Source organism: Rhinoderma darwinii, chromosome 2, assembly GCF_050947455.1.
Source record: "Rhinoderma darwinii isolate aRhiDar2 chromosome 2, aRhiDar2.hap1, whole genome shotgun sequence".
NCBI classification, from domain to species: domain Eukaryota; kingdom Metazoa; phylum Chordata; class Amphibia; order Anura; family Rhinodermatidae; genus Rhinoderma; species Rhinoderma darwinii.
Genome location: NC_134688.1, coordinates 77,210,638 through 77,228,960, shown reverse-complemented (window position 1 = coordinate 77,228,960; position 18,323 = coordinate 77,210,638). Strand labels below are relative to the sequence as shown.

The following is an 18,323-nucleotide window of genomic DNA, read 5'->3' as shown; positions in this document are numbered from 1 at the left end:
TACATAAGGAGATCGGCGCTATAATGTAGGTGACAGTAATGCTTTTTATTTTAAAAAACGATCTATTTTCACAACGTTAGGAGCGATTTTGGTTTATGCTAATGAGCTTTCTTAATGCCCAAGTGGGCGTACTTTTACTTTCGACCAAGTGGGCGTTGTACAGAGGAGTGCATGACGCTGACCAATCGGCATCATGCACTCCTCTTCATTCATTTACTCTGCACTAGCGATATAGTTATATCACTATGTGCAGCCTCATACACAAGCCCTAACATTACTACAGTGGCCTGATAATGAATACACATGAAATCCAGCCTGGACGTCATGTGTACTCAGAATCCTGACACTTCTGACTCTTTTCTGTGAGATTCCAGCAACGGATACGAAATCTCGCGAGATCTCGGAGCTAAACGAGATTTGGTTTCACTTGCCGGAATCTCACAAAAAAAGAGTCAGAAGTGTCAGGATTCTGAGTACACATGACGTCCAGGCTGGATGGTCATGTGTATTCATTATCAGGACACTGTAGTAATGTTAGGGTTTGTGTATGAGGCTGCACATAGCGATATATCTATATCGCTAGTGCAGTGTAAATGAATGGAGAGGAGTGCATGATGCCGATTGGTCAGCGTCATGCACTCCTCTGTACAACGCCCACTTGGTCGAAAGTAAAAGTACGCCCACTTGGGCATTAAGAAAGCTCATTAGCATAAACCAAAATCGCTCCTAACGTTGTGAAAAAAGATCGTTTTTTAAAATAAAAAGCATTACTGTCACCTACATTACAGCGCCCATCTCCTTATGTAGGAGATAGGGCACTTATAATGTGGTGACAGAGCCTCTTTAAGGCCAGTTTATGCTGCAAGAAATATTATTGTCAGCAGTACATCTCCCTGTGGCCACATAGAGATGAGCTGCCAACATGATGAAATGTATGGGCATGAGCGATCGTAGTAACAATCGCTCGTCCTACACTTTTGAAAGGAGCAAACGAGTACTGACAAACAAGCTATCTCGTTGATCGGTGCTCGTTTTCACAGCACATATCGGGCCATATTAGAGGACGTTTAATTTTGTTTTATCTATTGTCTGTATTGTTGAGTAATTAAAGTGTAGCTAAACGTTTGACAAATTTCTGACATGTCAAAATGACATGTCAGAAGTTTGGATTGGTGAGGGTCCAAACACTGAGCCCCCCACCAATCGCTAGAATGAAGCAGCTGAAACACTCGTGTGAGCGCTCAGCCACTTTGTGTCTGTTCGACTTTTTCCGGAAAGCCGATGTAGAAAGACTTTCTATTGAGTCCGTATACCGATACATTTATTTCCGGAAAAAGCCGAACAGACACGAAGAGGCTGAGCGCTTACACGAGCGCTTCGTTCTAGCGATTGGTGGGGGTCTCAGTGTTCGGACCCCCACCAATTCAAACTTCTGACATGTCACTTTGACGTGTCAGAAGTTTGTCAAACGTTTAGCTACACTTTAAACTTGTTTTATTGTTAAAGGCTATATGTACACCTTCGAAAGCGCTAAGACCTGAATTCTGTGTCAGCTGGTCCTGTGGGTCGACACGCAGGATCCACCTGTAATCCATCACATCTAAGTTATGAACTTAGATGTGATGGATAAGAGCTGGATCCTGCGTGACCCTCTGACACTGAACCGTCAGTACCGCGGACCTGACGGGTACAGGATTCAGTGTAAGATACAGATTCTATGTATACAGAATACAGAGCAGCTGATTGACCTCTTTATTAAAAAAAAAAATATCCCTTTCAAAGGCTTACATAGTCTTACTCGTCAGTAGTGTATGTACATGCCATTATCTCTTAGGGTATGTGCACACAACCAATTTTCAGGAGTAATGGAAGCGTTTTACACCTAAAATCACGCCTCAGAAGACGGATCCAATACAACGGCAAACATCTGCCCATTGCTTGCAATGGGTCTTACAATGTTCTGTGCAGACGAGCTGTCGTTTTACACGTCGCTGTCAAAAGACGGCGCGTAATATGACGGCTCGTCAAAAGAAGTGCAGGACACTTCTTGGGACGATTTTGGAGCCGTTTTCTCATAGACTCTATGGAAAACAGCTCCAAAAACGGCCGTAAAAAATGCTGCAAAATACGCGAGTTGCGCAAAAAAAGTCTGAAAATCAGGGGCTGTTTTTGAGTTTGCGTGTGAACATACCCTTACAATCCAAAAAGAATCTTACAGTAAAACATCCACGTGGTGTAATCCTTCAGATGCTCTGGGATTTACTATTAGTTTTTGCTCAAAAAGAATTTGTGACTAGTGTGTTTGAGAATTTTGTAATGATTCCATCATCCACACGAACAGAAAACTTTTATTTGGAATTAATCTTTATCTGTTTTTCGTCAGCAAGATGTTATTTTGGCAAACAAAAACAATGGGTGAAACTTACTAAGCAAAATGCGGCAGAATTCTTGTACCAATTGCACCCAAAAAAATAGTGTACGTGGCGTAATAGATGTAATGCATACCAGCCATGAAGTGGTGTAAGGAAGAGAAAAATTGCATAAAGCGTCTAGCCAATTTATTATACTATACGCGTCAATGTGGTCGTGTGAATAAAGCCTTAATTGTTATGTGGGGCATCCCTATGTGCCAGCTGTGTGAGACCAGTGGCCTTAAAGGGGATGTGTCGCTAGAATTTTTATTTTATTTTTTTCAGTTAAACAATTAGTATATAACTGATTACACATTGTTTTAATTTTTTCACAAGTCAGGAAATATTTTAAATTAGATTCTAATTTATAAAATTTCCATGTGCTGACCACTAGAGGGAGCAGTTCCAAAAATTGTAGCATTGGCATGTGGTAAAGCAACCTCATTGATTTATGCTGCAAATTTGGGGTGGACAGGAGAAGGGGTTTGAATGTCTTCAAACCTCCGACACCGTGTGCCGCCATATTCTGAGACTGCACAGTGGTAGGAGGATTAGATACAGGGCTCAGCAGACAGTATATCACATGAACATACACAAACATAATACGCACATCATACACGAACATAAATTACCTGCACCTGCCGCTGCTGGTCTAACAAAGTTCTTGCCGCTCCTCTTCCTTGCGCCTTCGCTTCGTTGAACATATGGCTGGAAGTAGTTATCTTACTGTCCGGCAGCGGCATCCGGTCCACATTAAAATGGCGCCGGATTTTTCTCTACGAACGAGCTTCGTTTTGGTCTGTGTGGGAGCGTACGCTTCTGAGAATGGAACGGCTCCCGTTCGCATTCTCTATGGGGATGTATGTGCCGTATTCCATCTGTGTATGTGTCGTTAATCGACACATACAGAGATGAAAAAAAATGGCAGCCCCCAGAGAAGTAAAAGTATGAATACAGTAAAAATTAAGAACACAAATAAATAAAAATTGTGTTAATATTAAATATTAACATTAATATTACATTAAATATAAAATTATAAATATTAAAAAATAAATATAAATATTTATATAATAAATATATAAATAAATATAACAAATATTAAAAAAGCAATATAATTAAAATTTTTATAAATCATGACATCTTCAGTAACTTCACCCTTTAAATCCCACTCCTGGTTACCCGCTTTGATGCCCAATTTTGTGCCAATTATTTTTGTTTCCTGGCCGCTTTCAACTTTATTCTTGTTCAGTGATTGATTATTGAGATATATTCTCCATAGTTTCCCGCACATATAAAAAAAACAACAAATATTTCCATGTAAACAGGAAAATCAAGAAACGGAACCGACTTCTCCAGCGTCAGTGCCGGCGGCGGCTATAACACACGCTATATCATTGCGTAATGGAAAGTGAAATCGGCAGAAACGAAACTGTAGAGCCGCCGGACACTTCCTCCACCTGGGAGCAGAGACTGGAGCTGTGCTGAGGATTCCTCCATCATGTCCCCACCCGACACCTGCGCCTTCTGCAATAAGGGCCCAAATAGTAGGGCTGGGACGCTGCAGAGGACGCCGGACGGGAGAATAGTGGCGCACTACAACTGCATGGTGAGCGCGGGGAGGGGCGGCCTCTCCACAGAGTGACACGCTGGGTCCTGTATCCAGTCCGTATGGTAGTTCTGCGGGGCAGCTGGGTTGTGTTACGGCGCCTGCGTATGTGGTAGACGCGGCTAGTAAGTAGGGAGCACTGGGATCAGGGAAGGTCCGTGAAGAGCTGTGGACTGGGTTTGGGGACTCAAAATGGCGGTCTGTTTGTCATGGGAATCCTATGTAAGAACTTGCGGTCTCTCCCTAGATCTCTGCTCTGGAGGAGCTGCTGCCTGAAACGAAGTTCTCTTTCAGCAATTAGGAAAGGCTGTGACGTGTTATCAGATTGCGCATCTCACTGGGCACTGTATGTTACTATCATCTGGACTGGGCACTGTATGTTACTATCATCTGGACTGGGCACTGTATGTTACTATCATCTGGACTGGGCACTGTATGTTACTATCATCTGGACTGGGCACTGTATGTTACTATCATCTGGACTGGGCACTGTATGTTACTATCATCTGGACTGGGCACTGTATGTTACTATCATCTGGACTGGGCACTGTATGTTACTATCATCTGGACTGGGCACTGTATGTTACTATCATCTGGACTGGGCACTGTATGTTACTATCATCTGGACTGGGCACTGTATGTTACTATCATCTGGACTGGGCACTGTATGTTACTATCATCTGGACTGGGCACTGTATGTTACTATCATCTGGACTGGGCACTGTATGTTACTATCATCTGGACTGGGCACTGTATGTTACTATCATCTGGACTGGGCACTGTATGTTACTATCATCTGGACTGGGCACTGTATGTTACTATCATCTGGACTGGGCACTGTATGTTACTATCATCTGGACTGGGCACTGTAGTATCTGGTACTTTATGGTGCTAGTATCTGGGCACTGTATGATTCTGTCATCTGGGCACTGTATGATTCTGTCATCTGGGCACTGTTTGGTGCTGTCATCTGGGCACTGTTTGGTGCTGTCATCTGGGCACTGTTTGGTGCTGTCATCTGGGCACTGTTTGGTGCTGTCATCTGGGCACTGTTTGGTGCTGTCATCTGGGCACTGTTTGGTGCTATTATCTGGGCACTGTTTGCTGCTATTATCTGGACACTGTTTGCTGCTATTATCTGGACACTGTTTGCTGCTATTATCTGGCCACTGTTTGCTGCTATTATCTGGGCACTGTTTGCTGCTATTATCTGGGCACTGTTTGCTGCTATTATCTGGACACTGTTTGCTGCTATTATCTGGGCACTGTTTGCTGCTATTATCTGGACACTGTTTGCTGCTATTATCTGGGCACTGTTTGCTGCTATTATCTGGGCACTGTTTGCTGCTATTATCTGGACACTGTTTGCTGCTATTATCTGGGCACTGTTTGCTGCTATTATCTGGACACTGTTTGCTGCTATTATCTGGGCACTGTTTGCTGCTATTATCTGGACACTGTTTGCTGCTATTATCTGGACACTGTTTGCTGCTATTATCTGGCCACCGTTTGCTGCTATTATCTGGGCACCGTTTGCTGCTATTATCTGGGCACCGTTTGCTGCTATTATCTGGGCACCGTTTGCTGCTATTATCTGGGCACCGTTTGCTGCTATTATCTGGGCACCGTTTGCTGCTATTATCTGGGCACCGTTTGCTGCTATTATCTGCCCACCGTTTGGTGCTATTATCTGCACACTGTAGGGTCCTAACATCTGAGCGCTGTATACCACTATAGGGTAAATTTATGCACTATTAATTTGGACATGACATCATGTGGGCACTGTATGCACTGACTACCTTGCCAGTTACTGGCAATATCAGGGCAATATATTGTCCCTATCGTGGCACTGCATGACAGAATGTTGTAATCTACAGACATATATTCTGCCTAAAATATCTTAACTATAAGTAAAATTATTAACATTATTAAAGGGTTGTCTCAATAGGATGACCTCTTTCCATATACTCTATCAGGACAAATGGACATCATAGAGGTCCTTCTAACAAATAGCGGCTCTTGCAACGACAGACCACTCCTCGTATATAAAAGTTAAAGGCTAAAGACCTCTTTTGGGGCTTGTTTTAAAATGAAATGCATGAATTTTGACATAAAAATTCTTTATGTTAAACAAAAAATTCACCTATTCACTTCTGCAGCTTTATGTATCACTGTACATGGAAGCTACAGAATTTTCAGCCAAATCCGACAGAGCGCCGGTCTGTCGACTCGTCCTACAACTTGATCAACTTCAACTTGTTTAGAATTGAGCTCAGATGATCGTTCAGAAGAAGGCAGAAGCCGCTGTAGAACAAGCCGACAAACCAGCTCAGATTCGGTGGGAATATTGAATTCTACAGCTTCTATGTACTGTGATACATAGAAGCTGCAGAGTTTAAACTGAAACGGTCTTAATTTAAACCACTAAAAGAGGAGCTGTCACCTTGAGGGCGGATTTACACGAGCGTGTGTGTTTTCTGGTTACAATCATACTTTTAACTGCTCTTGCGCTAATCACGCACGTCCCACGGAAGTGCTTCCGTGTGGTGCGCGTGATTTTCACGCACCCATTGACTTCAATGGGTGCGTGATGCGTGAGAAACCCAGAAATATAGGACATGTCGTGAGTTTTACGCAGCGGACACCCGCTACGTAGAAATCACGGACTGTCTGCGCGGCCCCATAGACTAATATAGGTCCGTGCGAGGCGCGTGAAAAATCACGCGCGTTGCACGGACGTATATCACATTTGTGTAAATCGGCCCTTACTTTAATTTTCACAAGGAATAAAAGAGATAAAGCACCTCCACATTTGTAAAGCAATTTCTCCCGATTACAACAATACCCCCATATGTGGTAATAGACTGCTGTTTGCACCCACTGCAGGGCTCAGAAGGCCAGGGGTGCCGTTTGTATTTTGCATAGATGGTTTTTGGGTGCCATGTCACATTTGCAGAGGCCCTGATGTACCAGTGCATTGGAAACCCCAAAGAAGTGACCCCATTTTGGAAACTACACCCCATGGAATTTTGTTCATGGGTGTAGTTGGTAGTTTGAGCCTACATTTTTTTTTTTGAGGAATTAATGCACAGCACATCGAGTTTACGATGTGCTGTCATTTACAGCGTGATTTCGAGAGATCACACTTGCTGTCATGAAGTCCCACACGAACGTTACCGAGGTGTCGGGATTGTGTATAGACATCGCGTCCTGGCTGGAAGTGATGTCTATTCACTCTCAAGACACTTCAGTAACGTTAATGTATGAGTAAGTGACAGCAAGCGTGATCTCGCGAGATCACGCTGTGTATGAGTACATGAATGGAGAGAAGTGTATGACGCTGATTGGTCACTGATTGGTCAGCGTCATACACTTCTCTCCACAACGCCCACTTGGTCAAAAAGTAAAACCCGCCCAGTTGTCCATTAAGAAACTCATTAGCATAAAGATAATATAGGTCATAACTCGGTCAAAAATTATCGTTTTTCTAAATAAAAAACACTGCTGTAATCTACATTACAGCGCCGATCACATTATGTAGAAGATAGGCCACTTATAATGTGGTGACAGAGACTCTTTAATTACTTGTGCTTGGCATTCAAGATAGCAGCATTTTCCCCTGCCTTGCGGTAAATTATAAAGGAATTACACCGTGCTGGTGCCCTGCAACCTTTTGATACCAGACGCGTGACTTCCTCATCGTGTTGTATGACTGTAACAATTGGTCAGCCAGGTCCACCCCTCCCATGTATTCGTGTATGCCCACAGGCTGTCCGCATGAATAGACGTGGGTAAACTTTGCCAAGTAAACGTGCGTTTACGTGGCAAATATTGCCAGAATCCCTTGAACAGCACAATTGACTCATCGATGGCAATATTTTTTCATGGGGTGTATGCTTCTGAAAATTTCTCATTAAAATGAGTCCGTAGTAGCCTAGTTTTAAATAGTCTGTCATGGGCAGAGACCCCAGGGCCAGGGCATTGGCTGTTCCGGTGTAATGAAGAAACTTTAACAGCGCTTCAAATCATGTTCTCATCATCACAGCCCTGTACATTGGTGTATCATATAGTACATCACTGGGGCAATAGTAGGACCCATATTCTGAAAAGGCCCCCAAAATTTGGGCATTTCTGTGGCATCAGTGGGATGCCACATCCGGCTTCTTGCATAGCAAGATGTGGGGTGACTTGCCAGAAATTGAGATGTGTACAGATTGGTTTGTCTAACCGTCAGGTTCACTAACTCTTCTGTGAAAAAAAGATTTTTAAAATATCCAGCTTCCTGTGCCCGTTGGTCTAAATTTTTATTCCCGGGGCAGCGATTAATTCTGTAATTTGGGGGCACACCATTGGAGTCTGCCTATTCTACCTTTTGTGGGGGTTCTTCACTATCAGTTGATTATTAGGAAATGTTCCTCATCATGGCTGGAGGTATCTGTGTCTGAACACGGCATGGTGTAGGCCTCCTCCACGGTGTACACTGCATTCCAAATTATTATGCAAATGTTATTTTTTGCCGATTTTCCTAAATAGTCGATGCAAATGACAGTCAGTATAATCTTCAAGCCATCAACCGTTGGAGTATAATGCGAATTTTATTGAACAAATCTCCTAATGATAACAGATTTTTTTTTAGAAGTAAAAAACTCAAAATGCACTGTTTCAAATTATTATGCACAACAGAGATCAAAACCTTTTAAAGGTTGTAAAGAGAACTAAAATGGTAATTTGTTGAATGGTCATATTTACAGAAATGAAAAGCTCTTTCAATCAAAAAAACTTAGCAGGCCAAGTTACATGTTAACATAGGACCCCTTCTTTGATATCACCTTCACAATTCTTGCATCCATTGAATTTGTGAGTATTTGGGCAGTTTCTGCTTGAATATCTTTGCAGAATGTCAGAATAGCCTCCCAGAGCTTGAGATGGTGCATTGTCATGCATGAAGATAATTTTGCTACGGAAGGCACGGTTCTTCTTTTTGTACCACGGAAGAAAGTGGTCAGTCATAAACTCCTACGTACCTTGCAGAGGTCATTTTCACAGGGACCCTAAAGGGGCCTACCAGCTCTCTCCCCATGATTCCAGCCCAAAATATGACTCCGCCACCTCCTTGCTGACATCACAGCCTTGTTGGGACATGGTGGCCATTCACCAACCATCCACTACTCCATCCATCTGGACCATCCAGGTTTGTACGGCACTCATCAGTAAACAACACGGTTTGAAAATTAGTCTTCATGTATTTCTGAGCTCACTGCAACCGTTTCTGCTTATGAGCATTGTTTAGGGATGGCCGAATAATAGCTTTATGCACACTTGCAAACCTCTGGAGGATCCTACACCTTGAGGTTCGCGGGACTCCAGAGGCACCAGCGGCTTCAAATACCTGTTTGCTTCTTTGCAATGGCATTTTAGCAGCTGTTCTCCTAATCCTATTAATTTGTCTGGCAGAAACCTTCCTCATTATGCCTTTATCTGAACGAAGCCGTCTGTGCTCTGAATCAGCCACAAATCTTTTCACAGTACGATGATCACGCTTACGTTTTCTTGAAATATCCAATGTTTTCATACCTTGTCCAAGGTATTGCACTATTTCACGCTTTTCGGCAGCAGAGAGATCCTTTTTCTTTCCCATATTGATTGAAACCTGTGGCCTGCTTAATAATGTTGAACGACCTTCTTCGGGCCTGTTCACATCACCGTTAATTTCCGTTCCGGGGTTCCGTCGGGTGAACCCCGCAACGGAAAGTGAAACTGACAGCACAGCTTCCGTTTCAGTCACCATTGATCTCAATGGTGACGGAAACATCGCTAATGCTTTCCGTTCGTCACCATTCCGTCTGGTTTCCGGTTTTCCGAAGGAATCAATAGCGTAGTCGACTGCGTTATTGATTCCGTCGGAAAACCGGAAACAGACGGAATGGTGACGAACGGAAAGCATTAGCGATGTTTCCGTCACCATTGAGATCAATGGTGACTGAAATGGAAGCTGTGCTGTCAGTTTCACTTTCCGTTGCGGGGTTAACCCGACGGAACCCTCAGACGGAACCCCGGAACGGAAATGAACGGTGATGTGAACAGGCCCTTAAGTAGTTTTCCTTTGATTGGGCACACCTGGCTAACTAATTATCACAGGTGTCTGAGATTGATTACAATGATCCAAAGAGCCCTGAGGGTATGTTCACACGCTGAGCCAAAAACGTCTGAAAATACGGAGCTGTTTTCAAGGGAAAACAGCACCTGATTTTCAGACGTTTTTTGAGCAACTCACGTTTTTCGCGGCGTTTTCGCACCGTTTTTTCGGCTGTTTTTGGAGCTGTTTTCAATAGAGTCTATGAGAAAACGGCTCCAAAAACGTCCCAAGAAGTGTCCTGCACTTCTTTTGACGAGGCTGTAATTTTACGCGTCGTCTTTTGACGGCTGTCAAACGACGACGCGTAAATTACAGGTCGTCGGCACAGTACGTCGGCAAACCCATTCAAATGAATGGGCAGATGTTTGCCGACGTATTGGAGCCGTATTTTCAGGCGTAAATCGAGGCATAATACGCCTCGTTTACGCCTGAAAATAGGTCGTGTGAACCCAGCCTTAGGCCTGATGCACACGACCGTGTTCGGTCCGTGATATACGGTCCGCATGTCGGCCGCTTGTCCCGGACCGTACAAAGTACAGGGAGCCGGGCTCCTAGCATCATACTTATCTATGACGCTAGGTGTCACTGCCTATCCACGTAACTACTGTCACACACTAAAACATGATTACAGTACGGGACAGTAGTTCCGCGGACAGGCAGTGACCCCTATCGTCATAGATAAGTGTGATGCTAGGAGCCCGACTCCCTGCACTGTGTTCGGTCCGGGACATGCAGCCGACATGCGGACCGTATATCACGGACCGAACACGGTCGTGTGCATGGGGCCTAAGACACAATACCATCCATGAGTTTAATTGAAAAACTAATAATGAAATGTTTGACACTTAAATCCAATGTGCTTAATAATTTGGAACACGGTGTAGATCTGTTTAGCCATACCAGAACAGACAAATGTTATCTTTCTGACTAAAAAAACTGACACCTCATTACAATAAAACCTACCTAAATTATTATATTATGCTAAATGTATATAACTTGCAATACTACTACCTATAATTTTGTAATTGTTTTTTTAATTTTTTTTAAAAATATTTTATGACAAATAAAAAAAACAGCGCCTGAAACTTCAGGGCACAGCGTGAGATAACACACCTTTACAGACCTAACCTACTGGGAATTTTTGTTTTGTTTTACAGAACAAAAGAGAACTGACAGCCCCTAACAGATTCCCAAATGTCAAGAAGCAGTTCAGGGAGATTATAGGGATCTCTATGGGGTTTATTTCTATTGTTGGTACTGGGACACAGTAAGGGCTTATTCAGACGAACGTATAATACGTTCGTGCAACGCGCGGGATTTTCACGTGCTTTTGTGTTAACAAACATACAAACAGAGTGTCATAATGTTGGCGGTTGCGCGAAAATCACGCAGCCACGCATCGTATGCTGCTGACACATAGAGCTTTTATTAACCTTTTGCGCGTCCAAAACGTTGCGTTTTTTGCGCGCGCAAAACGCACACGCTCGTGTGAATCCGGCCTAATTCAGAGCTGTTCATTCTGATCTCCAGGAATGAGGAGATTGGAGCTGGGGAAGGCGTTTTTTTTTCACTTTTTGGCTGTGATTGGTCAGTCTGGATATGACTGCTGATGTCACTGCATGTTTACATGCTGTAATCTTTTTTTGTAGAAAAAAAGAGAAAATGCACGGCGCCAACATAGTGCAGGTAAAACTGATAGACTGTATACAAAGGTGTGCAAGGGTTTAAAGGTAAGGAGCCAAACGTAAGCTGCTGCCAAGATCCTATTCGGTAATCGGTGATGTTACCGCCAGAGATCATGAACACAAAAATGTGAATAAAAAATGTACCAAAAGAACGGCGCTGCTAAACTGCAAAGAGGATGACTGAAGTAATAAAAATAAATTTATTGCACAGGGCTACGCATTACCACATCGAACTGATGTCTTTATCAGGCCATAAAAAAACAATCAAGTTCGATGTCGTAACGCATAGCCCTGTGCAATAAATAAATTGGTATTACTTCAGTCATCCTCTTTGCAGTTTAGAAGCGCCGTTCTTTTAGTACATTTTTTTATTCACATTTTTGTATTCCTGTTTACATGCTGTGACCGTTTAACCCCTTCCCGCCGCAGCCCTTTTTCCGATTTTCAGTTTTTCCTCCCCACCTTCCAAAAGCCATAACTTTTTTTCTTTTTCCGTTGATATATATGATTTTTGCAGGACGAGTTGTAGTTTCTCGTAGCACCATTTATTGTGCCATATAATGTACTAGGAAATGGGAAAAAAAATAATATTTGTGGGGTAGAATATGAAAAAAAGAAGCGATTGTTTTTTGCGCGTCATTTTTACGGAATTCACTGTGCAATTAAAACAACATTTTAACTTTATTCTGTGGGTCAATACGATTATGGCGATATCAAATATATATAGATAGTTTTTTCTATATTTTACTACTTTTATAAGTAAAACCTAAGTGTAAAAAATACAATTTATTTTATGTCACCAAATTCCGAGAGCCATAACTTTTTTGTATTTTTCAGTCGATTTAAGTGGTATGAGGGCTTATTTTTTGCGGGATAAGCTGTCGTTTTTAATGATACCATTTTGGGGTACATGCGACGTTTTGATCACTTTTTATTACATTTTTTTGTGGGAGATGAGGTGACCAAAAAATAGAGATTCTGATGTTTTTTTTTTTTACGGCGTTCACTGTGCAGGTTAAATAATGATATATTGTAATAGTTGAGACTTTTGCAGACGCGGCGATACCAATTATGTTTGTTAATTTTTTTTACTATGCTCTAGGGGGGAAATGGGAAAAGGTTTTTTTTGTTAACTTTTATTTGTAAAAAATTTTTTTTTTACATAAAAAAAACCCCTTTATTTTACTAATTTTTACTTTTTTTATGAGTCCCCCTAGGGGATTTGAACCAGCGATACTAATGTATTGCAGCATATCGTGATTCTGACAGGCAACTATTAAGCCCTGCACTTAATAGGAGCACAAAGATGGCGGACCTGGGGGCCTTCATTAGGCCCCCAGGCAGCCATAGAAACCATCGCTCCCCCCCGCGATTGCGTTGCGGGGGGAGCGATGAGCTGTTTGAGGGGGTCGCCACCCTCTTTTTTTTTTTTCATATTCACATTTTTTTATTGATTTTAATACAAACCATTACACACAATCGGGAAAAATGTGTCCCCATAATAAAAAGAACATGGCAAGAAGGGCACAGCCCAAACAGGAGAGTGAACATCACAAGCCATAACAAGCGCAAAATACAGTTACAGCAGTCTGAGGAAGCTAAAAGGAAATGAGCATAGTAACAAAAAAAAAAGAAAATACACCAATCCAACCCCCCAGACATCCTAAAATGCAATGATAAGTACATGTATGCGCAATCACAGGAAGCAAAGACCACTCATAATAGACACAATGAGGGAAGGAAAAGATAGGATGGGAGACAAACACGGCAAAGGAAAAGAAAGGGAGGTTGTGGCGAACCTGGACTCCAGCACCTGAACATCTTAGATAAAATGAGAAGAAGCAGCTATGCGCCTGTCAGAGATGATGGTAGAGCGAACAAACCCTAATACACCGGCCTGTAGTCTCTACAGTGACGCAGTCTCATGGGAAAGGATGTTTTCCTCAGGCCACTGCATTGCGATAGGTGGAAGAAAAGAGAAACGTTAGCCAGTGAGACCAGGTATCCTTGTACCATATAGAAGAGGCCGGGGCATGAGCCAGAAGGTGTTCCATTCGCTGTATCAACGCGATCTCCTGGAACCACTCATCCAGCAGCGGAGGGACTGCTGTTTTCCACTTACGAGGGATGACTGATTTGGCGGCTTGGAGGAGATGTCTAATTAAAGAACGTATGTAAATGGGAAGCGGCATAGGGAACATAAATAAAAGGACCGCCTCAGGGGAATTAGGGCCCGAAACCCCAGTCACTTCCACTATAATTTTAAGAACCGCCTCCCAAAAACTCTGCAAATTAGAGCAACTCCACCAAATGTGAGACATGGAAGCCCCCGACGCCCCGCACCGCCAACACTCGTCAGGTCAGTGACTGGAGTCAAAGGACCCAATGGGTCAACTAGTGAGCCCGACCTTCCCAGAGGACCGTAATGCCAAGAGGTTATGGAAAACAACAAAGGAGGCGGAAGTCGGTCTATTCCCAGGCAGGGTCCAAGGCAAAGTAGAAAGGGTACGAGTACACAACTGTTGGGCTAAACGGACCCAGAGTTTAGAGTCATGATTGTGGAAAAAGTCTAGGACACGAGCATGAGTTGACGCTAAATAGCAAAGGCGACAATCCGGCAGACCAATCCCACCAGCACCCCTGGAGCGAGTAAGAATCGTCCTACTCAAGCGGGGACGACCCACTGGCCATATGAAGGAACCAAAGCATTGTTGGATACGTAGCCAATAAGAGGATGGGATGAAGATAGGGATAGTTTGCAGGAGGTAGAGCAGTCTGGGGAGAAGTGACATTTTAATGATATTAATACGGCCAAACCAAGAGAATTCCTTTTTATTCCAAGAGGCCAGGACTGTGCGAAATTTGGCTAATAAAGGGATAAAGTTATTGGGGAACAGTTGGGAGAGATCAGAGCTTATGCGCGTACCCAAATATGTTATACCCCTAGCAGGCCAGGAGAAGGGTAAATTATTTTTGAGGAGCGATAGTGTCGAGGATGGAAGTGATACATTCAGCGCCTCAGACTTAGAGAAATTAATCTTAAAATTTGACCATACTCCAAAGCGGGACAGCTTGGACATCAATGAGGGAAGCGAGACATGCGGGTCCGTGAGATAAACCAATAGGTCCGGCCCCCTCTTTCTAACTATCTAAATCCTGCGGTCGCTAATGACCGCAGCATTTAACGAGTTAAACGAGCGGGTTCACGCACGAGCGCGACCCTGCTCGTTACACTGAAGTGTCGGCTGTAATATACAGCCGACACCGGCATCGTATGGAGCGGGTTCACTCCTTGAGTCCGTTCCATACTTCCCCTACCTGACTTTGGCGTATGGATACATCAGATGTCGGGAAGGGGTTGACTGCTATGTCGACAAGAGGTTAAAGAGAAACTTTCACCTGCCCATACGTGTGCAGCTGAACATGTAATGGGCAGGGCTGCACAAACCCTGCGGCACTTTACATTTTTTTTCCAACCCTCCTCCGTTATTTAGATATTGGTGCTGTTATATTTGGCACCCGATCTTTAAATAAACCCCTGGTCCTCATAGGCTTGCTGTCGCAGTGACTGTCACGTCACAGTGACCATTAGAACACATTACACTACGTAGGAATTGTAATGTATTCTAGCAGCGATCAGCGCTGCAAGTCTAAGGCTGGGTTCACACTGAGTTTTTTTGAGGCAGATTTTCCTCTTCCTGCACGCCGATTTTCGCAGCGTTTTTCACCCGCAGCCATTGAGCACCGCGGGCATTAAATGCCACGAAATACGCTTTCTCTGCCTTCCATTGATGTCAATGGGAGGTCAGAAGCGTAAATGTCCGAAGATAGGGCATGTCCCTTCTTTTTCTCGCCCAGCTGGTTTTTCCGCTCGCGGGAAAGAAACGCCTCCGCCTCCCATTGAAATCAATGTTAGGCATTTTCGGCCGTTTTTTGGCGCATTTTGCAGCGCGGTTTCCGAGTAAAAAAACTTGTCAAAAACTCTGTGTGAACTGGCCCTAAATGTCCCCTAGTGGGACAAGTAAAAAAAAGATAATAAAAATGTTTTCAAAAAGTGTAAAAATAAAAGTTTTATAAGTTCCATAAACAAAAAATGCTTTTTTCCCTATAATAAGTTTTTTTATAATAGGAAAAAAAATGAACACGTTAAAAAGAAAAGTACACATATTTGGTATCGCCGCCTTCGTAACGAGCCAAACTATAAAACAGTGCATACCGCAAAAAAAATAAGTAAAAAAGCAACGCTAGAATCACAATTGTTTTGTCACCACCCCTCCCAAAATATACAATAAAAAGTGTTCAAAAAGTCGCATGTACGCCAAAATAGTTTCAATAAAAACTACAACCCGCCCCGCAAGAAACAAGCCCTTACACATCTTTTTTGACTGAAAAATAAAAAAGTTATGGCTCTGTGATTTTATTTCGCAAACGCTTCAAAACATAAAGAAATGATACACATATGGTATTGCTGTAATCGTATCGACCCGCAGAATAAAGAAAAATTGGCATTTATAGCCCAGGGTGAACGCCGTTAAAAAAAAGAAAAAAAAAAAAAGATTAAAAACATCAGAATTGATGGCTTTTGGTCACCTTGCTTGTCAAAAAATGGAATAAAATGTGATAAAAAAAAATCGCATGTATCCCAAGATGATACCAATGAAAACTACAGATTGCCCCGCAACAAATAAGCTCTCACACAGCTCCGGTGGAGAAAAAATAAAGTTCTGGCTCTCAGAATATGACGATGCAAAATGTGTAGTGTCCAAAAGTGGATAAGATTGGGCACCATTTATCAGTGCGACCCCGGCCACATCTCTGCGGATTATTATTTATTTGCCCCATTATTATACCCTCTTACATATGCCCTGATGTACTCATGTGCCTCCACATTATAAAGTGAAATATTCAGCAAAACGGCAAACAGAACTACTACCAAGCTAAATCTGCGCACCAAATGCCGCTCCCTCCCTTCTGAGCCCTACAGCGTGCCCAAACAGCAGTTTGCGTCCACGGATATGGCATCGCCATACCTGGGAGAACACGGTTAATATTTTATGAGGTATTTGTCTTCAGTGGCACAAACAGGGCATAACATAAAGTGCACTAAAATGGCATATCCGTGGAAAATTGTAATTTTCACTCTGCACGATCCGCTGCGCATTAACCCCTTCGCACACCCCGACTTAAGAGCATGTCGCAGTGTGGGAGGTGATGCAAGGAGCGGGCTCACATGTTGAGCCCGCGCCATACGCTGCGGGTGTCAGCTGTGTATTACAGCTGACACCTGGGACTAACGGACAGGAACAGCGATCGCGCTGTTACAGGAGGCTGTAAAAATACCATATACTGCAATACATTAGTATTGCAGTGTATTGTACCAGCGATCTACTGATTGCTGGTTCAAGTCCCCTAAGGGGACTAATAAAATGTGTAAAAACAAAAGTAAATTGTTATTAGTGGAAAAAAATATTTAAAGTTCATAAAAAAACAACTTTTCCCATTTTTATTTCCCTCTAAAGTAATGTAAAAAAAATACACCAAATTGGTATCGCTGTGTCTGTAAAAGTCCAAACTATTACAATATACCATTATTTAACTCGCACGGTAAACGCGGTGAAAAATAAAGAATTTAAAACGGCAAAATCACTGTTTTTTGGTCACCTTTTCTGTACCCAAAAAAATTATTAAAAAGTGCTCAAAAAGTTGCATGTACCAAAAAATAGTACAAAGCCCTCACACGACTCCATTGACGGAAAAATAAAAAAGATATGGCTCTTGGAAAGCGGGGAGGCAAAAAAGGAAAAAGCAAAAAAATGGATCAGTACGGAAAGGGTTAATTAATTTCTAATGAAAAAACATTTCTGACCACATGTGGGGGATTGCCGTACTCGGGAGAAATTGCTTTATAACTGTTGGGGTGCTTTTTCCTCCTTTTATCCTTTGTGAAATCTAAAAAATTCAACATTTTAGTGGAAATAATGTTGATATTTATTTTTTCACGGCCTAATTCTAATAAATTCTGCAAAAGACCTGTGGGGTCAAAATGCTCACTATACCCCTAGATAGGATTTCTTAGGTGGTGTAGTTTCCCAGATGGGGCACATCTGTGTGGTTTCCACTGTTTTGGCTTCTCAGGGGCTTTGCAAATTTGACATGGCACCCGAAAGCCATTTCAGATCAATTTGAGCTCGAAAAGCCAAATAGCGCTCCTTCCCTTCTAAACCCCCGCTGTGGGTCCAAGCAGCAGTTTATTACCACATATGGCGTATTTCCGTAATCGGGAGAAATCGTTTTACAAATGCTGGGGTGCTTTTTCTCCTTTATTCCTTGTAAAAATTAAAAATGTCTGTTTTTTTCAGAAAAAAAGTAGATTTTCACCTTTACAGACTAATTCCAATGAATTCAGCAAAACAACTCTGGGGTCAAAATGCTAACTTTACCCCTAGAAAAATACCTTGAGGGGTGAAGTTTCCAAAATGGGGTCA

At 42.7% G+C, this 18,323-nt stretch overlaps 1 protein-coding gene across 1 annotated transcript in view; it reads left to right on the top strand.

Annotated features, from left to right (window-relative positions):
* Nucleotides 1–3,718: 3,718 nt before the first annotated feature.
* The window catches only part of PHF11 (PHD finger protein 11), a 196,737-nt gene continuing 182,132 nt past the window's right edge, over nt 3,719–18,323 (top strand). Inside the window, exon 1 of the mRNA XM_075851785.1 lies at nt 3,719–4,017. Within this exon, the coding sequence (XP_075707900.1) occupies nt 3,910–4,017 (108 nt within the window). The 5' untranslated portion in view covers nt 3,719–3,909. The remainder of the gene's footprint in view (nt 4,018–18,323) is intronic.